General features: G+C 54.2%; 3 protein-coding genes across 3 annotated transcripts; 1 reads left to right on the top strand and 2 right to left on the bottom strand.

Moving 5' to 3' along the window:
• Positions 1–689: 689 nt before the first annotated feature.
• Positions 690–6,959, bottom strand: NCLIV_051420 (KLLA0B04587p, related; the record flags this gene model as incomplete). The annotated part of the gene is made up of 12 exons (XM_003884696.1): positions 690–1,123; positions 1,320–1,460; positions 1,867–2,038; positions 2,378–2,619; positions 2,869–3,140; positions 3,588–3,797; positions 4,149–4,384; positions 4,806–4,897; positions 5,332–5,467; positions 5,857–5,935; positions 6,324–6,434; positions 6,856–6,959. The coding sequence occupies 12 exons, from the start codon at positions 6,957–6,959 to the stop codon at positions 690–692; spliced, it is 2,229 nt and encodes a 742-aa protein (XP_003884745.1).
• Positions 6,960–10,949: 3,990 nt separating this feature from the next.
• Positions 10,950–14,976, bottom strand: NCLIV_051410 (conserved hypothetical protein; the record flags this gene model as incomplete). Its single annotated transcript, XM_003884695.1, has 5 exons — positions 10,950–11,094; positions 12,067–12,192; positions 12,675–12,980; positions 13,715–13,846; positions 14,339–14,976. 5 exons carry the CDS (start codon positions 14,974–14,976, stop codon positions 10,950–10,952), a joined length of 1,347 nt encoding a protein of 448 aa, XP_003884744.1.
• A 5,001-nt stretch (positions 14,977–19,977) lies between these two features.
• On the top strand, positions 19,978–21,721 carry NCLIV_051400 (hypothetical protein; the record flags this gene model as incomplete). Its single annotated transcript, XM_003884694.1, has 4 exons — positions 19,978–20,215; positions 20,685–20,822; positions 21,060–21,209; positions 21,678–21,721. The coding sequence occupies 4 exons, from the start codon at positions 19,978–19,980 to the stop codon at positions 21,719–21,721; spliced, it is 570 nt and encodes a 189-aa protein (XP_003884743.1).
• Positions 21,722–21,810: the final 89 nt, after the last annotated feature.

Here is a 21,810-nt window from a genome sequence, read left to right as displayed (position 1 = left end):
TTTATGAAAGAGAGGGCGAGCAGAGTGTTTTTCGTCTCCCGCTGCATCAAACGTCTTTCTCAGTAGAAAAGTGCTCAGGCGACACGGCCACACAACAAACGAAAGAAAAGGTGAAGAAAAACAACACTTCTGTCATGTTTGCGGTGTAAGTACACGCCGGGTCCCCGCCAGTTCTCACTGTGAAGACCTGTCGCATCTGCACTGTGTTGGAGATCCAAGCAAAGGAATTTTTCCCTTTCCACCTACGAAAATCTCGGATCCGACAGATAGTTTCCCATTCCGCTGAGAGCGATTCTCCTCAGAAAAAACCGCTTTCCTCACACAACTCGCAGTTCCCTTCCTCCGTTCACGACGCGTTGTATCCTATCCGCCCCGAGGCGAGTCCCTATTCACTCCTCGTCTTTCTTCTTTTGTGCTCGCGGTTCACTCATTCCCTCTCCCATCACACTCTAAATCGTCTCCGTCCTAGTTGACAGACACCGAGGTGAAAATCGTGCACGGCTCGGCAACGAGACCCGAGGTGTATAGACACCCTCTGTATGCCGTGTCTTGTGTTCCACGTGTTCAGACCAAAGCAGAGACACCCAAGCGCCGCACCACGGGCACGGCCGCCTGCCTTTTTCTTCGCATTTCGTTTGCTCGCAACATTTCTGCTGCGAAGTGCGCGCTGCGGACTTCGGCTCCTGCGTTCAGAACCCTGTCGTGGCAGGCGACCCTGGAAACGGGGACAGCACAGCTGCGCCGCCCACGCCTCCAGAGGGCTGGCCGCCTAGGGCTCCAAACGCGGGTGCGGCTGTCTGAAAGGCTCCGAAGGCCCCTCCCGCCGCGCTGCCGGCGCCTGCTGGGGCTCCACAGAAAGGAGTAGAGGACGAGGCAGGAAACGCAGTGGCCGAGCAGCCGGCTTGAGGCGTCGGCTGAAGAGGGAAAGTCGGATGAGCCGCTTGAGGGCCTCCAAACGGAGCGGAAGGTGCCTGACCATAAAAGGGCGAAGCCGCCGGCGCCTGCGGGGCCGGGAAACCGTTCGACAATCCAGCGTTCGCAGAAAACGCGGGACCCGCCATAGCAGCGGGGACGCCGGCAGTGTCAGAACCTGTCGGCTGTGGTGTCCGATTCGCGTTCAAATCTGACAGAAAAAAACAGAGGAAAACACGGAGATGCATATGGACAGACAGAGACATGGATAAAGCTATATTTAGACAGAAAGCGAGGCAGAGATAGAACTACAGCGAAAGATGGAAGGGCCATGGAGATAGAGACACCTATACAGATAGGTATAACGATTCGCAGAGATAGGTGTACGATATGCATTTCCTTCTTACTCGGGCCAGAGACAGAGAAGGAGGGGCCAGGAGACGTGAGGCTAAACGCGGCGCCGGCGGCTCCCGGGTGAGCCCGCGACTGGGTCCCGTTCTCTGTGAGGTTCATGCTCAACATGGCGAATCGCGAATCCGAGAAGAAACCTATAGAGAACGAAAGACACCCAAAAACGAGACAGGCCATCAGAAAAACGGAGCGAGTGTGTCAATGCCGGATCCCATACGCGGCACCCTGCAAGTCGAGTTAACAGATACGGTTTGGGAGAAGTGTAGCGTCAGTCCCCGTACCGAAACGCATGCGACCATAGGATAGCGCACATCTGAGGAAGTGGCAATACAAACTTGAAATGAAACGAAACCGGACATCCCCCTGGCAGCTAGCAAAAAGATAGAACTCCAGTTCGTCCTCGAGTCACGCGAAGTCCACGAAATACGGAAAAACAGCTACAGAATCTCTTTCCGAACGATATATACGGAGATATAAGCAGACATGGGTATATCCATGCATGCACGCGTGTGTTTTTCTCAACGCATTTTCCCGCGGCCTCACCGTCCTTTGGTGCCTGTGGAGCGACAGAGGCGGCGGCTGGGGGGGAGAAGGGATTTTTGTCGGCGCCTGTTGGAGGCTGAGCCATGACAGCTGGGCCTTGATTCGGAGGGGGGGGTCCGGCGGGCGATGCGTCGGCAAAGAAGTCGATGGAGGAGACAGGAGCCGCCGGAACCTGCAGGTCGGAGAGGGAGGGAAAACTTTCACAAATCGATCTCGCTGTTCTTCCCAAAAACCCGGCGCCGCCCTTCCAAACTGATAACGGCACAAACCATAAACGTGTGTGAATGGGGATGGTCCCATCTGCACGGGAAAACGCCCAGAGGCGCCAAAGAGCCACGAAGATCGGACGACAGGGAGGGGACAGAGACCACGTGAGGAAGGAGGAAGAATGCAGGGAAATCTGTGTGGAACTGTTTGCTGCGCAGCCTCCTCGGCCGGGGCCTGGAGCGCCTCTGGAGACACTGTGCGCGCACTTGGCGTGTTCCCGAGACACCTGTGGATCTGTGCCTACCCCGGTGGGCGCCGACGCCGGCTGCGATGGTGCAGCCTGGAAATTCCCGAAGAAGTCGCTGGACGCGTTGCTGTTCGCGTTGCCGTTAGGGCCCATCGCCGGCGCGCCGCTCCACGGATTTCCGCCAGGAAAGGAAGGAAACAACTCGAAAGGCAGGTTGCTGCTCGCAGTGTTCGCCTGGGCGCCGTTCGCGGGCGCGGCTGTTGAGGCCGGCGCCGCAGTGAAATTGCCCCAGTTGTCATCTGCAGAGACACCCGGAAGAGAGTCCCCAACAAAAGACCGCGCAAGATGGACTGCTCACACACCGCTCCACAGACAGCAACAACGAGAGAGATGCTCGGCAGCAACGCGCCGGGCGACCTACAGACAGCGGCGGGAGACAGACAAATTTTGAGATGGTTCCTCCAGAGCGACAGCGAGCAGCGAGCGACAGACCCGAACATATGACAGCAGAGAGAGAGAGACAGAGAGCAGAGAGAGTAGAAGCGTACTGGGATCGAGGTAGGGAGGAGACACACCAACGGAGACAGTAAGACACAAGTCCCAGAGCGCGCCGTGCAGGTCCGACTGCCGGCTTTCTTCTGGCGAGCCGAAGAAGTCCAAAGTTCTGTGCGGACCCAGGGCCTGGTGTTTTGCGTGGAACAGCACGTGCCTACCGTTTCCGAAGAGAGAATCGGAGGGGAACGGAGCGGCCGAGGCAGTCCCCCCCTCCGCGCGCGTCGAGCTCGGCGGCTCATCCAGAGCCAGCAGGTCGTCGCCGGGACTGAACAAAATGCAGTCACAACTCGCAAGTGCGCGGGTGCGTCTCTCCATGTCTCCCACGCAGATCGCAGCCAAAACGGAGTGGAAACGAAACTCGCATTTACACGTCACTTCTGAGACACACAGCCCAAGGCAGCACGGAAACAGATGCACGTGCGCGTGTACACTGCCACGTACGGCTATATATATATATATATATAGCATTGAGTCGTCTTCATGACGAGACTATTGAGCAGTCGACACGCGCTACCAGCGACATTCTTCGTGTATCGCATGTGTAGCACTACACCTCCGCCCTGCACGCAAATTCAAAAACATGTTTCATAGTGGTGCCTATGTAGCTGTCTTCAGGACATTTTTGGCACGAGTATGTACATATATACATATTTACATATCTTCATATGCCTATTGTGTGTGCAAGAAGATGGTTTTTCTGCGTTTTGCTTACGTGAGTTGGCCGTTGACGCGGTGTTTGCGTCGAGGTTTTTCTCCTTCCTCCTTGTCTTCCTTCTTCTTGCTTCCGGAGCTACCCTTTTTTCGCTCTTTCCTCTCCTCTTCTGCGCGACCCTTGCTGGAATGCGCTTGGGGACTGCCCGACGGCGACGCCCGTCTCTCGCTACTTCCCTCTGCCTCGCCTCGCTGCAGAGAGTTCGTTGGGCTGCAGCGCGAGACAGGGACAACCGCACGTGAGTGTGGCTAGCAGAGAAGTGAGACAGAAGAGCGAACAAGGGAGAAAACTCGGGCGAACAAAATCATCGAGGGAGGAGACATGGAGGAGACAGGCAGGAACCGAGAAGCGCAAAGGAACATGCGAAAGGCATTCGTGCCTGGGCGATCCCGCGTCTTTCCTTTTCCTTTTCGTCCCAGCCTTCTGTTTGTGCTTCTTCTCTCCGGTCTCCTCTCGCTACCTTCCGCCACCTTCTCTTCATTCTTTTCCCTCCGCGTCTCTCTTTCCTCGATTCCCGTCCTCTCTTCCTTCTCTCCACTCTTCTTCCACAGCCTGTCTTACCTCTGTCGTCCGTCTCGCGATTTTGCCGAACTCACACCGGCAGCTCCAGCGGAGCGCGACGCGCCGAACGGCCGCCCAGCCGTGTGGACTTCGCCGGCTCGCGCGCGACTGCCGAGATTTCCCACATTGCTTCCGGAGAAAGAAGAGAACGAGGAGGCAGACCCCGAGAAAGAACTGGAGCTAAAGGAAGAAAACCCTGCGCCTGTCCTTTCGCCGCGTGCGCCGATCCCCACGAACTGTGCGCAGAAGCAAAAAAAGGACACACAGCGACGCGCCCGCTCCTTTGCACACAACTCTCCACATCTCTACACATGTAAACAGCTTCGCCTTCCTGTACCCATACATATATATATATATATATATAGGTGTGAGGGTATGTGTGTCCTTGTATTTGGAATAGGGACGGTAAAGATGTAGGAGCACGTGGAGTCCAAATGGTTCAGGCACGCGACTTTTCCGACCACACCCGGTGGACATTGGCGCGTTCAAAAAGAAGGGTTATGGGACCACAATTCCGTCGGTTCACTCTCTGCCTTTCTCTACATACAGAAAGAAATAGTTCTGTGTCCACACATTCACACGCGCATTACGACGCACTCGATGAAGATGAATATGTCGTTGTGAACGGAGTGGCGGACGCACGAGAAAGACAAGTACCTTGTTTCTGTTCTTCTGGGCTAGCTCTCGCTCCTCTTTCAGCAGCTCCGGATCGAAGGCCAGTCGGCACACGAGCTTCGCCTTTTCACGAACTGAAAAACGAGATAGACGGCACGGCGATTTGGAACAAGACATGGAGAGAGGGGGAAAAGTGGAGGGGAAAAGCTACCGGGCGTCTCGCTGCAGGAGACCTAGATAGACGATCATGTACACAGCAGGGAGACGAGTTTCTCTGTGCCTTGCGCCGTCGCTAGACAGTGCTGGGTGTGTGCAAAACTGTCCGTCAGCAACGACGGGCGAAAATTGCTCGTCTGAATTCCTCTATGTGCGCTTCAAAAACGAAAAGACGCTGCACGGAGATCTGCAATGAAGAACGCGGAAGAACGGGAAGAGATACGTGGCAAAAAGGAAGCCGAGGAAGACAGATTCAGCACGGGAGACAAGAGACGAGAGAAGAGAACTCGCAACGCAAGAGCTTTTCCGCTTCTGCTTGGATAGAGACGTTTTTCTGGGGAAAAGGACGCACTTCCTGCTCCTTTGTCTCGGCCTTCCTCCGTGAAGCTGAACTGCTGAAGAACACGAAGAGCGAACTGATTTTCTCGCGTCTCCTCCACCACGCGCTCGCTTCCGTTCTTCAGAAGGTACTCAAGCAGCGTCAGGGTCTGAAAAACAAAGAAACTGGAAGATCGCGACTTGGACGGGAAAGACCGACTCGGCAGGAAAGCCCTGAGGCTGTCCAGCGGAGAGACGGTCGAACAAAAGAGAACGCAGAGAAGCTTATCAGCGAATGTGTGTCACGGTGAGTGGACAACAGGGAGATTCGGTTCTTGGCAGAAAGGAGACAAACAGTGCACACACCTGCTGCTCGTCTCCCCGGGAGAAAGAAAACAGTGCGCGAAGGAAAAGGTGGAAAAGGAGGCGCTTGTCGCCTCCGCAGGAGGTCAGGCTCCACATTCCCTCGCGGCAGACCCATGCACAGCGCGCGGTTCCACAGAAGGTGTGCGACTTGATTTTCCACGGTCTTTTTGGAAAGTCTTCGAAGGGTGCTCACCTTGTAGATTCGTCTCCATTTCTTCGGAGGCTCGGCCAGAGCCGTCCACAGAAACTTCATAATCTGCATGTAGTCCGTGCTGCAGGAAAACGCACCACCAGAAACCGGAGCTGTACAGATACCCCCTTTCCGCTCGAAAGGGACACGAGTTGAAGGGAGGAAGGCTTCGGGAAAGGGGGAACGAGCGAGATGGTGAAAGAGAGGAGGCGACGGTGTTCCAGAAATGGAGAAGATGCTCGAGGAACGCAAGAACCGGCTCAGACTGCCGGAATGGTCCCTTTCGGCAAGAGACGAATTTCTCTTGGTCGATACTTGGGGGTCAACCTGTGAAGCGGCGTGTGCGGCACTCCTCGACAGGCGCTACAAAAAGAATTGTAGCGACAGCCGACAGGGTGAAACACAACCCAGTGACGAAAGCAAGAACCGACAAGAATAAAATCCCGAGTCTCGCGATTTCAGCCACTTACCAGTTGAAGGAGCACCTGGCAATTTCGCTCAGCACCGACGTCGGACATCCCCAGTTCTTGTCGCTCGTCGCCTCTTTCAGGTTCTTCTCCAGTGGGCTGTCTTTGCTCAGCCTGTGAAAGACGAGGAAGCGAAAGAAAGCCGAAGAAATTCGAAAACCAGAGTGGAAGAAGTGAAGGACGGAAGCTTCAGGTCCAGCAACAGAGACGATGGCAGAAGACAAGCAACACCGTCCACATTGTATGTATATCTATCTATCTATCTATCTATATATATATATATATATATATATATATACTTGAGAAATCGAATTCTGTCTCGATGTCTGTCGTTGCTCATAGATGGGCAACTGGGAGAAGGGAAGGACACAGGGGGACTGTGTCCCGCTCGGCAAAGTGCAGTCTCTAGTGTTTGTTTGCTAAAAAGCGGAAACAATAGAAGAGCGATACCCCGTTGTTCGACCGTTTCTTCTTGATGCATACACACCTCCGACAGACACTCTGGTCCTCTTCGGACGCTTCTTCCCTGACTCACGTCTTCTCGGTAACTTCCTTGACCTTTTCGCTGGCGACAGAAACGAAGACTCCCAGCTTATCTGCCAGCTTGTCGATTTTCTCTTGCGAGAAAAGCGACGACATTTTGCCGACGACTAGTGGAAACGACGAGGAGCTGTAATCTGGGAAATAGGAGCCAGCCACCCTCAGGCTACCGGGTGAACGAAGAAGGCCGAAGCCCGAAACGCGGCGCCGTGTCGATTACCGCAAACTCTCGGGTGTACATACACCTCACGCACACACAGGAGTGGCGCCGAGGACGCTCGCCGCACTTGTTTTGGACAGGCAGGAGAAAACTGGCTGGACAGGTAGCAATGCAGAGGACCGTGTCTCTCGCTCCTGGTCGCAAGAATCGGCAGCAGTCCGTCACAAAGATCGGGCCTCTTCGTTTGAAAGAAAAAAGTCTCAGTGGAAGCTGAAAGTGTTGAAAGGAGAAGTGAACTGTGTTCGAGACACAGTTCAAGGATTGCCCGCGGCGCCACGGCAACCCCCAGTTACGATTGGGGAGGGGAAAAGGGGAAAGACGTGATAGGCAACTTAAATTCTCGTTGTGAGATGGTGTCCAGATATCCTGGTCAAGTGTATGTACACTCGACCCGACAACACACGCAGCAGACTGTTCGTAGAGTAGCTGAGCTGACGACGCGGCGGCAACTGCCAAGGTGGTGATTTGCGGCTTAAAACCAAGGCGGAAACGGCACGGAAAGAGACCGGGGTTGCCTCTTTTCCCTCTCTGAAGAATGAACAAAACTGCGACGCGATTTTGCCTCGTCCAACGCTGGGAAGCGACACGGAAGTCGGCAAAGGACGGAGCGACAGTGGACCGCAAGAGAGGTTGGCAGCGTGTTCGCCCTATAGGAAAAGAGAAACAGTTCCACAGTAGGGAAAAGCCGCCGAACGCGTCTAAAAACACGAGAAAAGAGCAACTGTCAACGCTGGAGGTCAGCCGAAAACAGGGGGGAGACCGAGCGTTCTTCCGCGACTTAACCGACGAGAGGAGAGGACCTCTCTGAGTCCACTGACGAGGAATCCGGCGCAAAATACAGACGGAACGTCACCGAAAAAAAGCTGAAGGACCCAGTCCCAAAGACAAAGCGAGAGAAACATGTGTGAACTTTTTTCTTGAGTCGCCCTGTCGCCGCCGACGGCGTGGATCTACGAAGGCAAAAAATGACGCCGCACCGGGAGACTGAGCAGCCGGCAGATGGAGAAAAGTTCCCTGGAGAAGGGTAGCTGAGCAACGGACGGGAAGGGAGAAAGCGAAGCGTTGCGCAGCGGGGAAAAATGAAGTCATTCAACCAATCCACACAGCGGAAGGAAAGCTCCGAAAAAGAGAGAAGGCGAGAACGCGTTTTCGGTTCGCCACGTTAAGAAAAACGAGCGAGGTGTACCTACACCGTGTGGTGAGCAGCACTTCACAGCTTTTTCCCTTCTCTCGGCTGTCTCCCGCGCTCTCGCCTCGCCTCCCTGTGCGATCGCCTCGCTGCGAAGCTGCCGCTTAGAGAAAACCGCCCGAAAACCCGGCGTTCTCTGTTAGTCCACCTCAAATAGAAAGAATCCCACCGGAAGGAGCCAAAAGACGAATCAGGCCGTGCACGGAGACCGGCGAGGCGAGGGCAAAGAGAGGGCCAACGAGGGCGAAGAGGGATACTTGCGGTTGCCCCAAAAAGGACTACCACAGATGCACGCTGCAAACCAAATGTTGGCGCCTAACAGTCTTTGTTACCCGATTTGTCTCGTTCGAAGTCGGAATCCCCAAGAAGAGAAATATGTGAAGGGTCTCGTGACACAGAGAGACGGGGAAAGAGCAGGGAGAAAAGAAGCGGTTTCGCGAGAGAACGCCTTCTTGTCGCGTCACGCAAGGCACCTTCCGGTCTCCCCGCCCATCTCCTGTTCACCATACAAACCGGGTGTACGTACACCACACGTCAGGGGAGCAACCGAGAGGGGACCTGTGAATCACACTGTGCGTTTTCGCTCGGACCTCTTTCCAAAAGGAATCCGTTTCTTACCGAAGCGAGCGTAAGTTCTCAGTGTGAGGGCGCGTGTCCCCCTCTGCATCGACTGCAGATCGGGAATTGATCGTTTCCGAGAACAGCCGCCACAACGGGTGACCGCGAGTCGCTCCTCTCGTGGGAGACCACAGAAAGCCACATTTTCTGGGCGTCTACAGGCGACAGACAGTGCCGCCTATAGGGTTAGCACTCTGCTCCAGTGCCAGGCGGGGCTTAACAGGCCTCCGCTCCACATGGTGTGGAGGTGCTTTGGAAGAAAGCATTCGCCCTTATGCCTTCAGAGAGGCGACCAAGATGCGGACAGAGAGGGCTGCTTGCTCAGCGATACGCCTGACACTTGTGACTGGAGAGGGGAAGAGAGAGCAGAGAAACAAAGCGCCAATTGCCTAAAGAGAGCTGGAAGTGGAAAAATGAAACCCAAACAAGCAACGGCGCGGAGCAGCAGAAGGCAATGCGTTACTCTAGCGATGACGTAGTCACCGTGGAACAGGGAAATGGCTATATGCGTATGGAAGTGTATGGATGCATTTGTATACCGACCACATTCCTTATCCGCATATACCTGAATGGATAACGATAACCCGGAATCTACACACATGCACATATATGCATATAAAGACGTTTCGATAGATAGAAACGTGTGTATGCATTGATGTCGATACATGCATGTATATACATATATATATATATATATATGCATATAGAGTGACTTACATGGGGACAAGTGCGTCCCGATACGTTTTTAGTGTGAGGACATTTCAGTGAGTTTGTGAAGAAAGAAGAGAACAGCCATTGCACCTACTAAGCTGGTGTTGTGGTGTTGTGCTCCCAATATCTCTCCACGGAGAGGAAAACGTCGCGTTGTTGCGGCAGAGAGGCATGTACAGCCGAAGGGACGGGTTAGAGACAACAGCCGCTTCAGCACCTTCTGTCGGACTGCTCCTCGCGTGCTAAAAGGTGATTGGTTCATATTTTTTGTGTGATCCCAAACGACGGTCCACTCGGGTTTACATCGTGAAGACAGCGCTAGTTGTCCACAGCACGTCTACCGGAGGCGCTGTGCGTGTTTTCAAGAATTCGCTAGAGAGAAATCGTCAAGGCGCTTCATAGAAATCGGACCGGCTGAGAGAGTGACCCATTTTAGGAAAAAGCGGCGATCTTTTCTCACAGAAGCTCTTATGTTGAGAGTCACGTCGTGGAGACTTTGAGAGCGCAAGACGCATATGCCTCCCGGAGTCGTGTGCCCGCGGGAAGGATGTAAGAAGGAAAACGGTGGCATTCCTTCTGCTTTCTTGCCCATATTTTCTTATTTTTCCTTATGTTTCGCAGGGTCTCGCGTCGGAGAGAGAGGAAGAACCGTTGTGTCTCTCGTGATGGCGCCGCGGGGACTCCTCTGGCCTGGGCCTTCTTGGTCCAGTCTTCCGAGGGAAAACGGGCGCAGCGCAATCCAGCTACGCAGTTGGCGACAAGTATGTAGAAAGCGTACGTCCTGATATGGAAATATATATTTCGTTGACTGTTACACGCTAGTGTATATCGCGTGGTGCTGATTTCGGTTGACTATCGTGGAGATTGTGGCGGCAGCTCTGTCAAAGGATTGCGTTTTTTTCTAACCTCTCTTGGCGTCTTTTTACACGCAAAAAAGGGCGGAGTGTACAGAGTAGAAGGACGAGAAGGGCTTTTAAGTCCGTTCTGAAATTTTAAACAAGAAGCTCCGCTTCACTACATATTGATGAATATTTATTAGATAAATTTGCGGCGACGAACCTATAGAAACACGTATAGTTATCCAAGATAGACATACGTGTAGATATAGAAATATGCACAGAGGCGATTATTACACAGTTGAAGACGGTGAAGAGAGGAAGAACGAAATCCTTGTTCTGCAACACATACAGCATCTGACCGCATTCCCTCTCTCTTCCTCATCTTTTCTTTCTCTCCATTTTCTTCCGGTTTGCCTGCTACGTGCACAGCGCCACAGGAACGTCTTCGCTTCCTCTTGATCTTTCTCTCCAGTCTCTGAATCCCCGTCTTCTGTCGACGCTCTCTCCCGCCCTCAGACAGAAAGAAGAAGAGTCTTTTCTTCCTCTCTGCCGTCTGCGTCAATTCTCTGTTTTTCCACGCGAAAGAGACTCCACAAAACCTCGCCAGGCGCCACGCTCGCCGCAAGAGGCGTCGCAGAAATGTCCAAACTGGCGCCGCTGAAAGAGACTCAAGACACGAAAGCAGAGGAAAGCATGCAAAGCCGCAGGGAAAACCGAAGAGGAAGGTCGAAAAAAGAAGAGGGAAGACAGACGAGGAAGAGACAGATCGACGAGGACAGAAAAACAGGAACATACGCGGGGACCGTTGAGAAGGCGTAAGGCGTAAAAGGGAGCGACTGTACACGCGAACAAGGGAGGGAGCGAAGAAAAGAAAGAAAGCAAGACTCAGAGAGAGGAGGTGGAGAACTAGAGAGGGGGAACTACAGAGGGAGACACAGAGAAGAAGAGAAAGAGGAGAAGGCGCGGAAGCAAAGGAATAAAAGAGAAGAGGAGAAAGAGAGAACGAAAGTGGAGTATCGAAGAGCGACACAACATGGGCACCTGTCTTTTTCTTTCGTGTCCACGAGGCAGTCGCCTTACTTCCTCTGTCGGAGTGGTATCCACACGCTGTCTTCTCTCCCGATTTCGTCTGCTTCTGAGGAGGGCTGCGCGCGCATCGCTTTGCAACGGCTGGCGCATTCTTGATGCCGGAGTAAAAGTTGACGGTACAGCTGAAAAGCTGGCGAGCTCTCCTGTTCGCGCCTTGGTCGGAGATTGGTGTACGCGAGGTCCACTCTGGTCACCAGATGAATGCACATGCACATGCAAGGTGTAAAGACGTGTATAGATATACAGTGGATATGCGCACATGCACAAATCGACCGAAAGAGAGAGAGACGGAAAGGAAGAAGAAAGCGAGGCGAGCGGAGACACGAAGGGGAAAGAGGAGCGACGAGGAAAGGGGGGCAAGTCGCGCGAACAGCGACAAGGGAAGAGAGTGCGGAACAGCTTTGCTCTGGACTAAGAGAAGTGAGACAAGAGCAGAGAGATTCGGAGAAAAGAGAAGCCGTTAGGAACACGAGCGAAAACGGGATGTCCAGGCACTCGAGACGTCACGCCTCGCGCAGGCCTTGCAGCTCCGCAGCTTACTGTTCGAGGCGCGGAAGGTCGGCAATCGCCAGCAGAACGGGGCAGAGAAGCGTGATTTTCTTGTTCTCTCTGAGGTTGAGAACTCGGAGATACGGCAAGAAGGGGATGTGGCTGTGTGCCCAGAAGCTGCGTGAATATGCAGAACACAGACGGACCACGCATGAACGAGCGTCGCAGAGATGGAACCGTAAGCCGCCAAGAGGAAAGGAAACGGATGCTCGACCCCTGGTCTGTTTAGCACCACAAAGAGCTTCGGAGAGGGCGGCGCACTTGCCTGCTCTCTCTCCGGTGAAAGAGCGACACACGAAACGACTCACACAGAGGCGAAAAAGGAGAAAAAACAAAACCAGAGAAGACCCCGCAACGTGGAGCGCAGAGACACCCAAAGTGGGGGGGGGGGGGGGCAGTCAGTCTCCACAACGTGTTTTCGCTCCCGACGTCTTCGCCACAGCAGTCTGCGGAAACAAAGAGAAGCGAGAGCAAACGTGCGCCCGCCGCAGAGATATGGACGGCCAGACACTCAGAACGTGCCCAGAAGAGAAGGAGGAAAGGCAAAAACACAGAAGAGAAAAGGTCAGCTGCAAAAAAGAAGGGGGAAACAGACTTACAGATCAGCCACGAGGTTCCCACTTAAGTTCAGCACATCCAGTCTACTTCCGATATCCGCGAGAAGAGGATACGGCAGGCGCTCTAACCCCATCGCACTGAGGTCGAGAGCACATCGATGCTCCTCACAAGGCCCGCTGTCTTCTCCTCGCTCTTCTGGATCCTTTGCCTCTCCTCCCTCTCTCTGTTTCTCGGCCTTTTCCGAGTCGGAAGAAGTCGCTCTGAGAGCCGAAGCCGCCGAGCGCGCGTCGCTCTTGAGGCGATGACACGCCTGGTTTTCGAAGAAACCCCCAGAGAGAACCTTCCGTCTGAGAAAGGGACAAGACGTGGGAAACAGCGGAGGTGGAAGTTTGCGTTGTGCGCAAGAGTAGCAGAGAGAGAATGCTTACACACGGTGGCACATAGACACACAGAAGTCGGGCGTTTTCTCCCACCCCGCGTTACGCCGACATGTGCCCGCTCAGGCACATAAGCATACATACAGCTATTTATGAACGAAAGAGAGATGGGGTGGAGATGCATGCGGGTTTTAAAAGCGTCCTTGATCAGGAGTCGCAAGATACACTACATCTCGCCACCAACGACCCATATATATATATATATATATATATATTCATATTTGGATATAAATGTATGCATATGTAAATGTTTGACAATGATATATATTGACATGCACGCAGCCATCTACGTTAGTGCTGATAAGTGTGTATGCCGGTGTGTGTATATATGTGTACTTCGTATTTGCCTTTATATGTATATATGTATATCTGCATGTAGATAGACAGATAGATAGATAGATAGATAGATAGATAGATAGATAGATAGATACAGATGGAGATACATGGAGATAGGTAGATAGACAGATAGCTATGGACAGACGGATATATAGATATAGATAGATATACACATATATAGATGGATAGATACGCAAACGTCAACACGGATTTGAAAGCGTAGCTTGATGGGGTTCGATGCAGCGAAGTGTTGAAGGTCTGGGGATGAGTTTGAAGTTTCGGGATTCAGAGGCTCGCCTTTGGCTTACTGGACTTCCAGGAGGAGAAGGCGAGCGTCGTGGAGGCGTTTGTGGCGAGGGTCTACAAGGGCCATCGCGCGGCAGAGAGTCGCCTGTTCGCCGAGAGAAGTCCGTGGCTTAAAGGTTCTCAGCAGATGCCACCTGAGGCGGGGAGAAACCGGAAAGGCGAAAACACAAACGGTTGTGAAATGCTCTGTATGTACATGAGAGCATCTTTAAGAAACGGAAGAAAGACGAGCGAGATGCAGCGGAAAAAGAACAACGCAGGACTGAAAAGGAGAAGAAGAGAAGCCAGAGGAGAGAAAGAGGAAGAAGCGAAGGCAAGAGCGAGAACGGACAGCGAGACGACGACACACAGCGGCGAGCATTCCTGGTTTTTCTGTTGCTGGAGAGAGAGCACGCGTAGACGCCGGCTTAACGAAGGGGGAAAAGACAGCTCTAGGCAGGTGGAGCTCGCCGAGATAAAGACGAGAATTTCGGGGAGTCGCGCAAGCCGGCAGGTCACCGTCGGACACAGATGCGAAGGACGATCCACAAAAAGAAAAAGAGACGGCAACAAGGGTGCGACCAGAAGTCCCAGAAGGCGCACGCGAGATCTAGAAAACAGGAGACACACGAGGCGCCATCGCTTACTTTGCTTCAATCGCCAGTTTGCACGAGGGCTCGAGTTCAAGGAGCTCGTCGATTTTCGCTATCTCTTTCTCCACCAGCCTCTCCCGTCTTGTCTCTTCTTCACTCTCTTGCTCCTCTCTTCGAGGGTCGTGCAGCCGGAGGCCAGAGAGAGAAGAAACAATTCGCTGCGAGATCACCCGCCAGGGAGACGGCGGGCGGCAGGGAACACTTGAAGAGAGCCAGCACGAACAAGAACAAGAGGAAGAACAAGAAGGAGGCGCAACAAGGAAGCGAATGCGACGCTTCGGGAATTCGTGGCTGTCCGTGTGGACGCTAGCGGCAGAAGAGTGACAGCAAGGTCTAGTGGAAGAAGCCGCGTCTCGAGAAGAAACGGTACCCAGCCGGACTTGCGCCATCACACTTTCTGGAAGACGTAGAAGATGGTGATCTTGCGCACGCTGTTCCTCGGCGTCGAAGGCGCCAGCAAATCGCGAGAAGGTGATGAGGAACTCGAGCGTCGATCGTTCTTCCGTCGCGCTGTCTGTTCTTCTCTTTTTCGCCACGCAGGCATCTTCCTCTTCCTCTCGCGACTCTTCGTTTTCAGGACGAGTCGAGGTCGCGGGAAGCGCGCGAGCGACAAAGACCCAGACTGGGCTCATGGCAGGCGAACCGCCGTCTCGGATGCTGAACGTCGACGGGCGCAGGAGGAAAGCAGCGCCAGCAGTCACGCGTTCCGCGGCCCTCGACGCTTGAACTCCAAAACGAGTGCAAGCAGGCGAAAGCGCAGGAGCACGGAAAGAAGAGAAATGCGACGCAGCAGACACCGGCGACGAGACAAGGAGGCACGGAAGGAGACAGAAGAGATGAAGCAAGAGACAATGAGAGGAAGACGGCGAAAAGGCGGGCAAGAGTCAGAGGAAAACGATCTAAAATTTGGGGGAGACGGACAGGCACACCCGGAAAAGGCAACAAGCGGAAGAGCGACGGCAGACGTGCCGGCGATTTCCTGCACACTTACGTTGGGTTGACGCCGGCTGTGATGTCCGCCATGAGAGGATTCATGGGTCTCCAGACGCCTCGAAGTCTGTTGCCTGTTACCAGGAATAAAAGAGATAAAACAGAGACGCGCGCCCTCAATTCGATAGCGGCGTGTGTGTTTGTGTGTTTGTCTTTGTGGATGTAAAATCCTTCGAGTCGCCCTCTCTTCGCCGCTGCGCGCCTAGCTCGTGTTCTTCCTCTTCAATTTCAATCTTCTTCTGCTCCTTTTCATTCCCTTGCCCCTCTTTTCTCTCTCGTTTCTCTCTTTTCTACCTTCTCCTTTCTGTTGCTTCTCTTCCTCTCTCTCTTCTCTCTCTCTTCTCTCTCTCCTCTCTCTCTCTTCTCTCTCTCCTCTCTCTCTCTTCTCTCTCTCCTCTCTCTCTCCTCTCTCTCTTCCCTCCTCATCTCTCTCCTGATCTCTCTCCTCATCTCTCTCTCTTCTCCCTCTCATCTTCTCTTTCGTCCCTTCCACGGGTCTGTGCTCCCCCAGAGAGAGCTGCCGAGGAGGAGTCTAACACCGCACACGCCTCGGCAGATACTCGCAGGCGAATCGCCAGGTCGTCTGTGCATGCGCCAGTGTACAGTTGGTGGCGCGTCTTCTCTTCTGGTCTACGGTCCTCGCGTAATACCTGCATCGGGCTCAGCGTCGCGTCCGCTGTCGCCAGGAAAGAGGAGCGAACAGTGCGACTGCGCGGCGTCGATCGAACAAGGTGTCGAAAAGCAGAAGCACAGCGCGAGACAAGACGGCGAGGAAGAAGCCGGGAATGGGAAAAGCGCGAGGAGAGAAGGAGACAAACGCGAAACGTGGCAGTCCAGGAGGGACATGTACACCTTCCACAGGGCCTGGTCTCCCGGCTCCGTGTAGAGTCCCTGAACAGGAGCAAAACGGGGAAGAGAAAGCATGAGAAAACAAAGCGAAAAGGAAAGCAGCGGTGAGACGTGCACTGGACCGCGAGAGAAAGACCACTGCCTCTTTTGTCTTCTCGCTTCTGCGAAACTGGAAACCGCACTCTCTCTCTCTTGCCTTCCCCCCCCCCCCCCCTGTCTTTTTGCTTCGCCCCTCCCGCACCTGCCATATCCAGTCGAGCTCTGCATCCCAGTTGACGAGGCCAGGCGCAAGGCCATCCACTCTCCGCCCCCACGCCGAGTAGTTGCTGAAGTCTTTGTCGATCAAGGCCTTGGTCAACTCCAGTGTCGCAGCAATCTGTTTGGCGCTTTCTCCTTCTTCGCCTTCATTGGTTCCTGGCGCTCCCCTTGCTCCTTCCTGCGCTGGCCCGTCGCCTCTCTGCTCCTCCCGCGCCGCCAGGCCTCCCTGGCGCTCTGCCCAAGTCGGCGCTTCCTTCATCTCGCCGGTCGCGCTCTCGACCCCGACCGCGGCTGCACTCCTGTGCTCAAACCCGTTCTGCGTCTTCTCTTCGCTGTGCATCTCCAGAGCTTCTCGCCGAGCCGTTTCTCCTCTCAGGGACTTGTCTGTCCTCTGCTTGCGCAGCTCCTCGACAGCGACGCGCCAGGCGACAATCTGCGAGCGGTGTTGCCAGCAGTGGAAGTTGCGGCCGTCCTCGCCACGCCGAAGAAGCAGTGTGTTGCAGTGTTCGATTTCTTCGTCGAGGACGGCGAGTGCCGCTCTGAAGTCGGGTTCTGTCGATCCGTGGCGCGGCTCTTCGCCTGTCGCCAGCCTTCCCTCCCCGTCTCCCGCTCGCTCACCCTCCGACCCCAGAACATCTCGTTCTCCCTCCTGCCTCTCCGCTCCACCTCTCCGAGAGACAAGAGACGAAGAAGGAGAGAGGGAAGACGAGGAAGGAGACAAAGACGCCACATCTGCATGCAGATAGGAGGCTAACAGTTGCCCGAGGGTCCACGTTCGGTGACTCCAAACGCAGTACGACTTTGCACTTTTCTTCCCTATCGCCTCGAGAGTTACTTTGAGTTCCTCTCTCAGCAGCAAGCGCTCCGCAGCTCGGCCATCTCCGTCTAAATCGAATTTCCTGCCAAACAAAACCAGGGTCTTCTCGCCATCCTTCGGGACACACAGGGCGGTCTCCGCTGTGGAAGGCGAGTCTGAAGTAGACGGACAGGCTGCCGTCGCGTCTCTCGCATCAGAGACACCTGCTGAGGAAACAGCAAAGGAGGAAGAAGGAGAGGGAAAAGAGGAGGAAGAGGAAGAGGAAGAAGATGCGGAGACGGAAGTTGATGGTGTCGGCGACGGCGGAGATTTCAAGAGTTGGACGAAGTGGCTGAGCATGACCCGCCGATATGCCCAGAGCACAGCGATCTCAGGAGACACTTCTAGGAGCTTTCCGGTAGAACCAAAGTTCTCTGGAGTGAAGCAGTTTTTCTTTTTTTGGTCGAGCAAGTGCCGAAAGAGAAAGACGCCCTTCTTGACTCTCTCTCGCTGTTCTGCTTGTTGTGCTGCTCCGAGCGCATGCTCCGCTTTCTTGAGACGGCCGTGCATTTTTGAAAAAATCACTGAAAGAAACGTCCGCCAGTCTGTCGAGCATCGCCTCCCCTCTGCCCCGTGTTGACTCTCCGCCTCCTCCCTCCTTCGCGTTTGGCGAGATCCAGTGCCCCGCTCCGCTCTCTGGTCGCCTCCTTTCTCTCTCCTCTCGCCTCAGTGAAAACGGAAATCTCAGAATCTGGACTCCTTCTCTGTCTCCCTTCTCTCTCTTCCTTCTCGGTCTTCCTCTCGGAGTCTCTCCTTCGCTCTCTCTCTCCTTTCTCTCTCTCTCCTTTCTCTCTCTCTGCTTTCTCTCTCGTCGTGGAGGCTTCCAGGAGATTGAAAGGGGAGGAAAGTCGCCTCGCAGAGGGATTTTGGAGCCTTTACTTTCTTGAAAATGTAGACGTGGAATTAATTTCATGAATTATAATCATACAGCCACTTTTTGTAATTTTTGTGGAGTAGAAAAGAATGGAAATCAAAGTAGACGCTGAAGAATGGCTTCTATTAATTTAGCCACTCTTTTTCCGCAAACACGCGAGTGAAGAGAAGAGACAGTCGCGAGCGGCGGGGTCGAGAGCGGCGGGGCCCAGCTGGACGCGTCGTGCTGAGCCGCAGGGGATTCGGGCAGATTCGAGACGGAAAGACGAAAAAACGGAAAAGGCAAAAAGGTGTGAGCGTCTGTGGCGGAGAAGATCTTTCTGCAGTTCCCTTCCGCCGACTCCCGAGCGGCCAGATGTGCGATCGCTGGAGGGTCAAGAGGCGGGCGACGAGAAGACCGCAGATGCACAAAAAAAAGGAAAAGTCGTACACATCCCGCTCGAAAGCGGCGAGACAAACGGAACGCTGAGGGCCCGCCAAAGAACAAAAAGCAAAGAAGACACGGAACACAAGCGGAAGAGACCGAGACACCGACCAGCCAGGGTCCGACGCATGCATCGTGGCGCATGCGCACGCCTGGAAAAAAGATGCGACGTCTCTCCCCGCACGCGTCCCTTCCTCGCTTTCTCTGGGAGTCAACGCTGTCGCCACTTCTTTTCAAAACTGGTCTCTCTCCTTCCAGGCTGCGTTTTTGTCTCTGCTTTCCTTTCCGAGATCTCTTTTCGTTTTCGTCCTCTCGCCTGTTCTCTCTCGCGGCGACCTCGTGTGTCTTGTCTCGCTCCCGCCTTTACAAACGCTCCGCTTCCGTTCGCGTTTGGGCGTTGAAGAAATTCTCTTGAAGAAGAGCCGTCCAAGCGTTCAAACATCTCGCTGGATGCTCCCCTAGGCCTCGGCTGTCTTTCTCGCATCGCGCCGTTTTGACAGCCGGTTTGTTTCCGCCTCTCGCCTCCCGAGCACATCTCTCCGCTTTTCGCCGCAGCCTCTTCCTCGTCGTGTCGCAGTGGAGGAGAACGTGTTCTTTGCATCGAATCTCGCCTATGACTTGTCGCGGCTATCCAGTCTTCGCTCCCTACTTCCTTGTCCCCTCGAGGACCGTTGTGAAGAGAGCTTGGGCGTTGTGGAGAGCCGTCTGTCGAGACCTTCCGAACGACTTTCTCCCCTCGTCCTCTCTCTGCTTTTCCTGTCCGTTCCTCTCTTCGCCTCCACTGCAACTTTTCGTTTCGTGACCTCTTTCCCCCCTTCTCTTCTCTTTCTCGCCTTCTCTTCTCTTTCTCGCCTTCTCTTCTCTTTCTCGCCTTCTCTTCTCTTTCCCCCCTTCTCTTCTCTTTCCCCCCTTCTCTTCTCTTTCTCGCCTTCTCTTCTCTTTCCCCCCTTCTCTTCTCTTTCTCGCCTTCTCTTCTCTTTCTCGCCTTCTCTTCTCTTTCCCCCCTTCTCTTCTCTTTCTCGCCTTCTCTTCTCTTTCCCCCCTTCTCTTCTCTTTCCCCACTTCTCTTCTCTTTCCCCCCTTCTCTTCTCTTTCTCGCCTTCTCTTCTCTTTCCCCCCTTCTCTTCTCTTTCTCGCCTTCTCTTCTCTTTCTCGCCTTCTCTTCTCTTTCTCGCCTTCTCGCGCGAGAACAAAAACTGCCCTGAGTGTCGCATCAGCGACCGCGAGACGGTGCAAATTGAAGACGGCCGGGCTTCTGCTTTGATAGTCTCCGGTGTCTCCCTACACTCTGAGAAGGCCTAGCGGGCGCGTGTCTCCCCTTTTTCTCGCGTCGCGTCTCTCTTTTCTGCATTTTTCCTCGCCTCCTGTTCTCTCCTTGCCAGGATGGCTGCTCCAGTCGATGACGATTATTTGCGCACGGGCGGCGTGAACCCGAATCTGTCGATTCTCTCGTCGCCCCTGTCTCCGTCTTCCTCTCTCTCGCCTTCGCTCTACGCGACCCAGCCGTCTCTCTCTCTCTCCTCGCACCCTGCGAAACTCGCCGGAGACCTCTACCTCAACGGATATGGAAAGCAGTTCGGAGACAAAATCACCTACTCCGCCGGCATCTCTTACGCGGCTGGTGAGACGAAATCTGCAGCGGCCGAACGGCAAACGAGACGCGCAAAGCTGGCCTCTCTCGCCAAGTGTGGCAACCTGGGTTCTGCTCTAACCGATTTTCTGCTCTCCGTCGTGGTCGTGAGACGCAGTTTCTGCAAGATTTTGCGAAGGATCCGAGGTTGGAGGGCTCCTCGGCACCTGTCTTGCTTTTCTCTCTGGTGGCTCTCTTCGATTCCTCACTTTTACCCTCTCCTGTCTTGTCTCTGTCTCTTCCTGGCCTTCCCCGTTTACCTGCTGTTCCTCGCCTGTCGATCTCTTCCTCTCCTCTTCGTGGCTTTCTCCACCCGTTTTCACCCTCCCTTCCTCTCCTCGTGTCGCCCATGTCTCCTCTGCCTCTTCTTTCTCGCCCTTTCCTTCGCGTTTTCCTCTGACACCCGTTCTTTCTCGTTGCTCTCAGACACTCGGTTTTCGTGTTTTCTCGCCCCTTTTAGGTCTGAGTCTCGGTGGCCTGTATGGATTCGGCGTCGGTCTGAAGCGAGGAGGCGCTACCGCTCGCCTGCGCATCAACGCAATCCTCAACGGCTGCAGCGAACACGCCCCAAAGACAGGCGCCCAACTCGGGACGATCAGTAAGCACCGCTCTCGAAGAAGCGAACGGACAAGTCCTAAAAGAGCGCAAAACAGAGAAAATGAAACGAGAAAGAGGAGCAAGAATGGCGGGCGGTCTTCTCCGAAACGAGAACAGAAATCTTCAAACCCGAAGAGGTGTTTCTCCAAAAAAAAGAGCACAGTCGCGTCAGCCCTGTCTTCTCTCCGCTAGTCGACTTTGTGAAAAAGATCTCTCTCGTGCGTGTCGGAATTCGCAGCTCTTTTCTACTGCTGCTTCAACAACCTCCTCGGCCTGTTCCGCGAAGACGAACCGACCAATGCTCCGATCGCCGGTGCTGCTGCTGGCGCGCTGTACAAATCCCTGGCGTCCTGGAAGGTCTTGGGCGCGTACGCGGCCACAGCCTCTCGTAAGTTTTCCCCCTTTCTGCTGAATCCCCCGCTGTTGCTTGGTCGCGTTGGTGCGTTGTCTTCTTTCCAACCTTTTCACGGTGCCGAGGACATCATCTTCCACACAGTCTCTTTTGCGTCCCGGGGTCTGCGTCGCCGAGTGTCCTGCGCGTAGAAAGTGTATGGGGTTGCCTCTCTTCAGCTTGTTCCTTGTGTCTTCCTTCCGTAGTTGATCTTCCTGCTTTGCGGCTCTCTGCGTGTTTCTAGAGAGGGAAGCCGAGCAGAGTTTTCTCACTCTTTTTCCTCCCCGCCAGTCGCGGTCTTCGCTCGCCGGAGTGGAGAGACGGCAACCTGCTGGAGACGCTCTCTTCGCGTCCTGTCTTGCCGTTCTTGTTCCCTCGCTCCCAACTCTGTCCATGCGTCTCTCTTCCACTTCTCGCGCCTGTGTTCTTCTCTGCTGCAAACGTCTCGTCTCTTTGCTTCCGCAGTGGCTTTCACGGGAATTGACCAGTATCTCCGCAAGTACGTCTGAGGCGCTCAACTCCAGCGAGAGGCGTGACGTGATAAAGAAAAGAGGAGAAGAAGAAGAAGAAGAAGAAAAGAGAAGAAGAAGAAGAAAAG

The sequence above is a fragment of the Neospora caninum genome, chromosome X, assembly GCF_000208865.1.
Source record: "Neospora caninum Liverpool complete genome, chromosome X".
Lineage (NCBI taxonomy): Eukaryota > Apicomplexa > Conoidasida > Eucoccidiorida > Sarcocystidae > Neospora > Neospora caninum.
The sequence above is the reverse complement of the archived record's forward strand: the minus strand, read 5'-3'. Positions and strand labels throughout refer to the sequence as shown.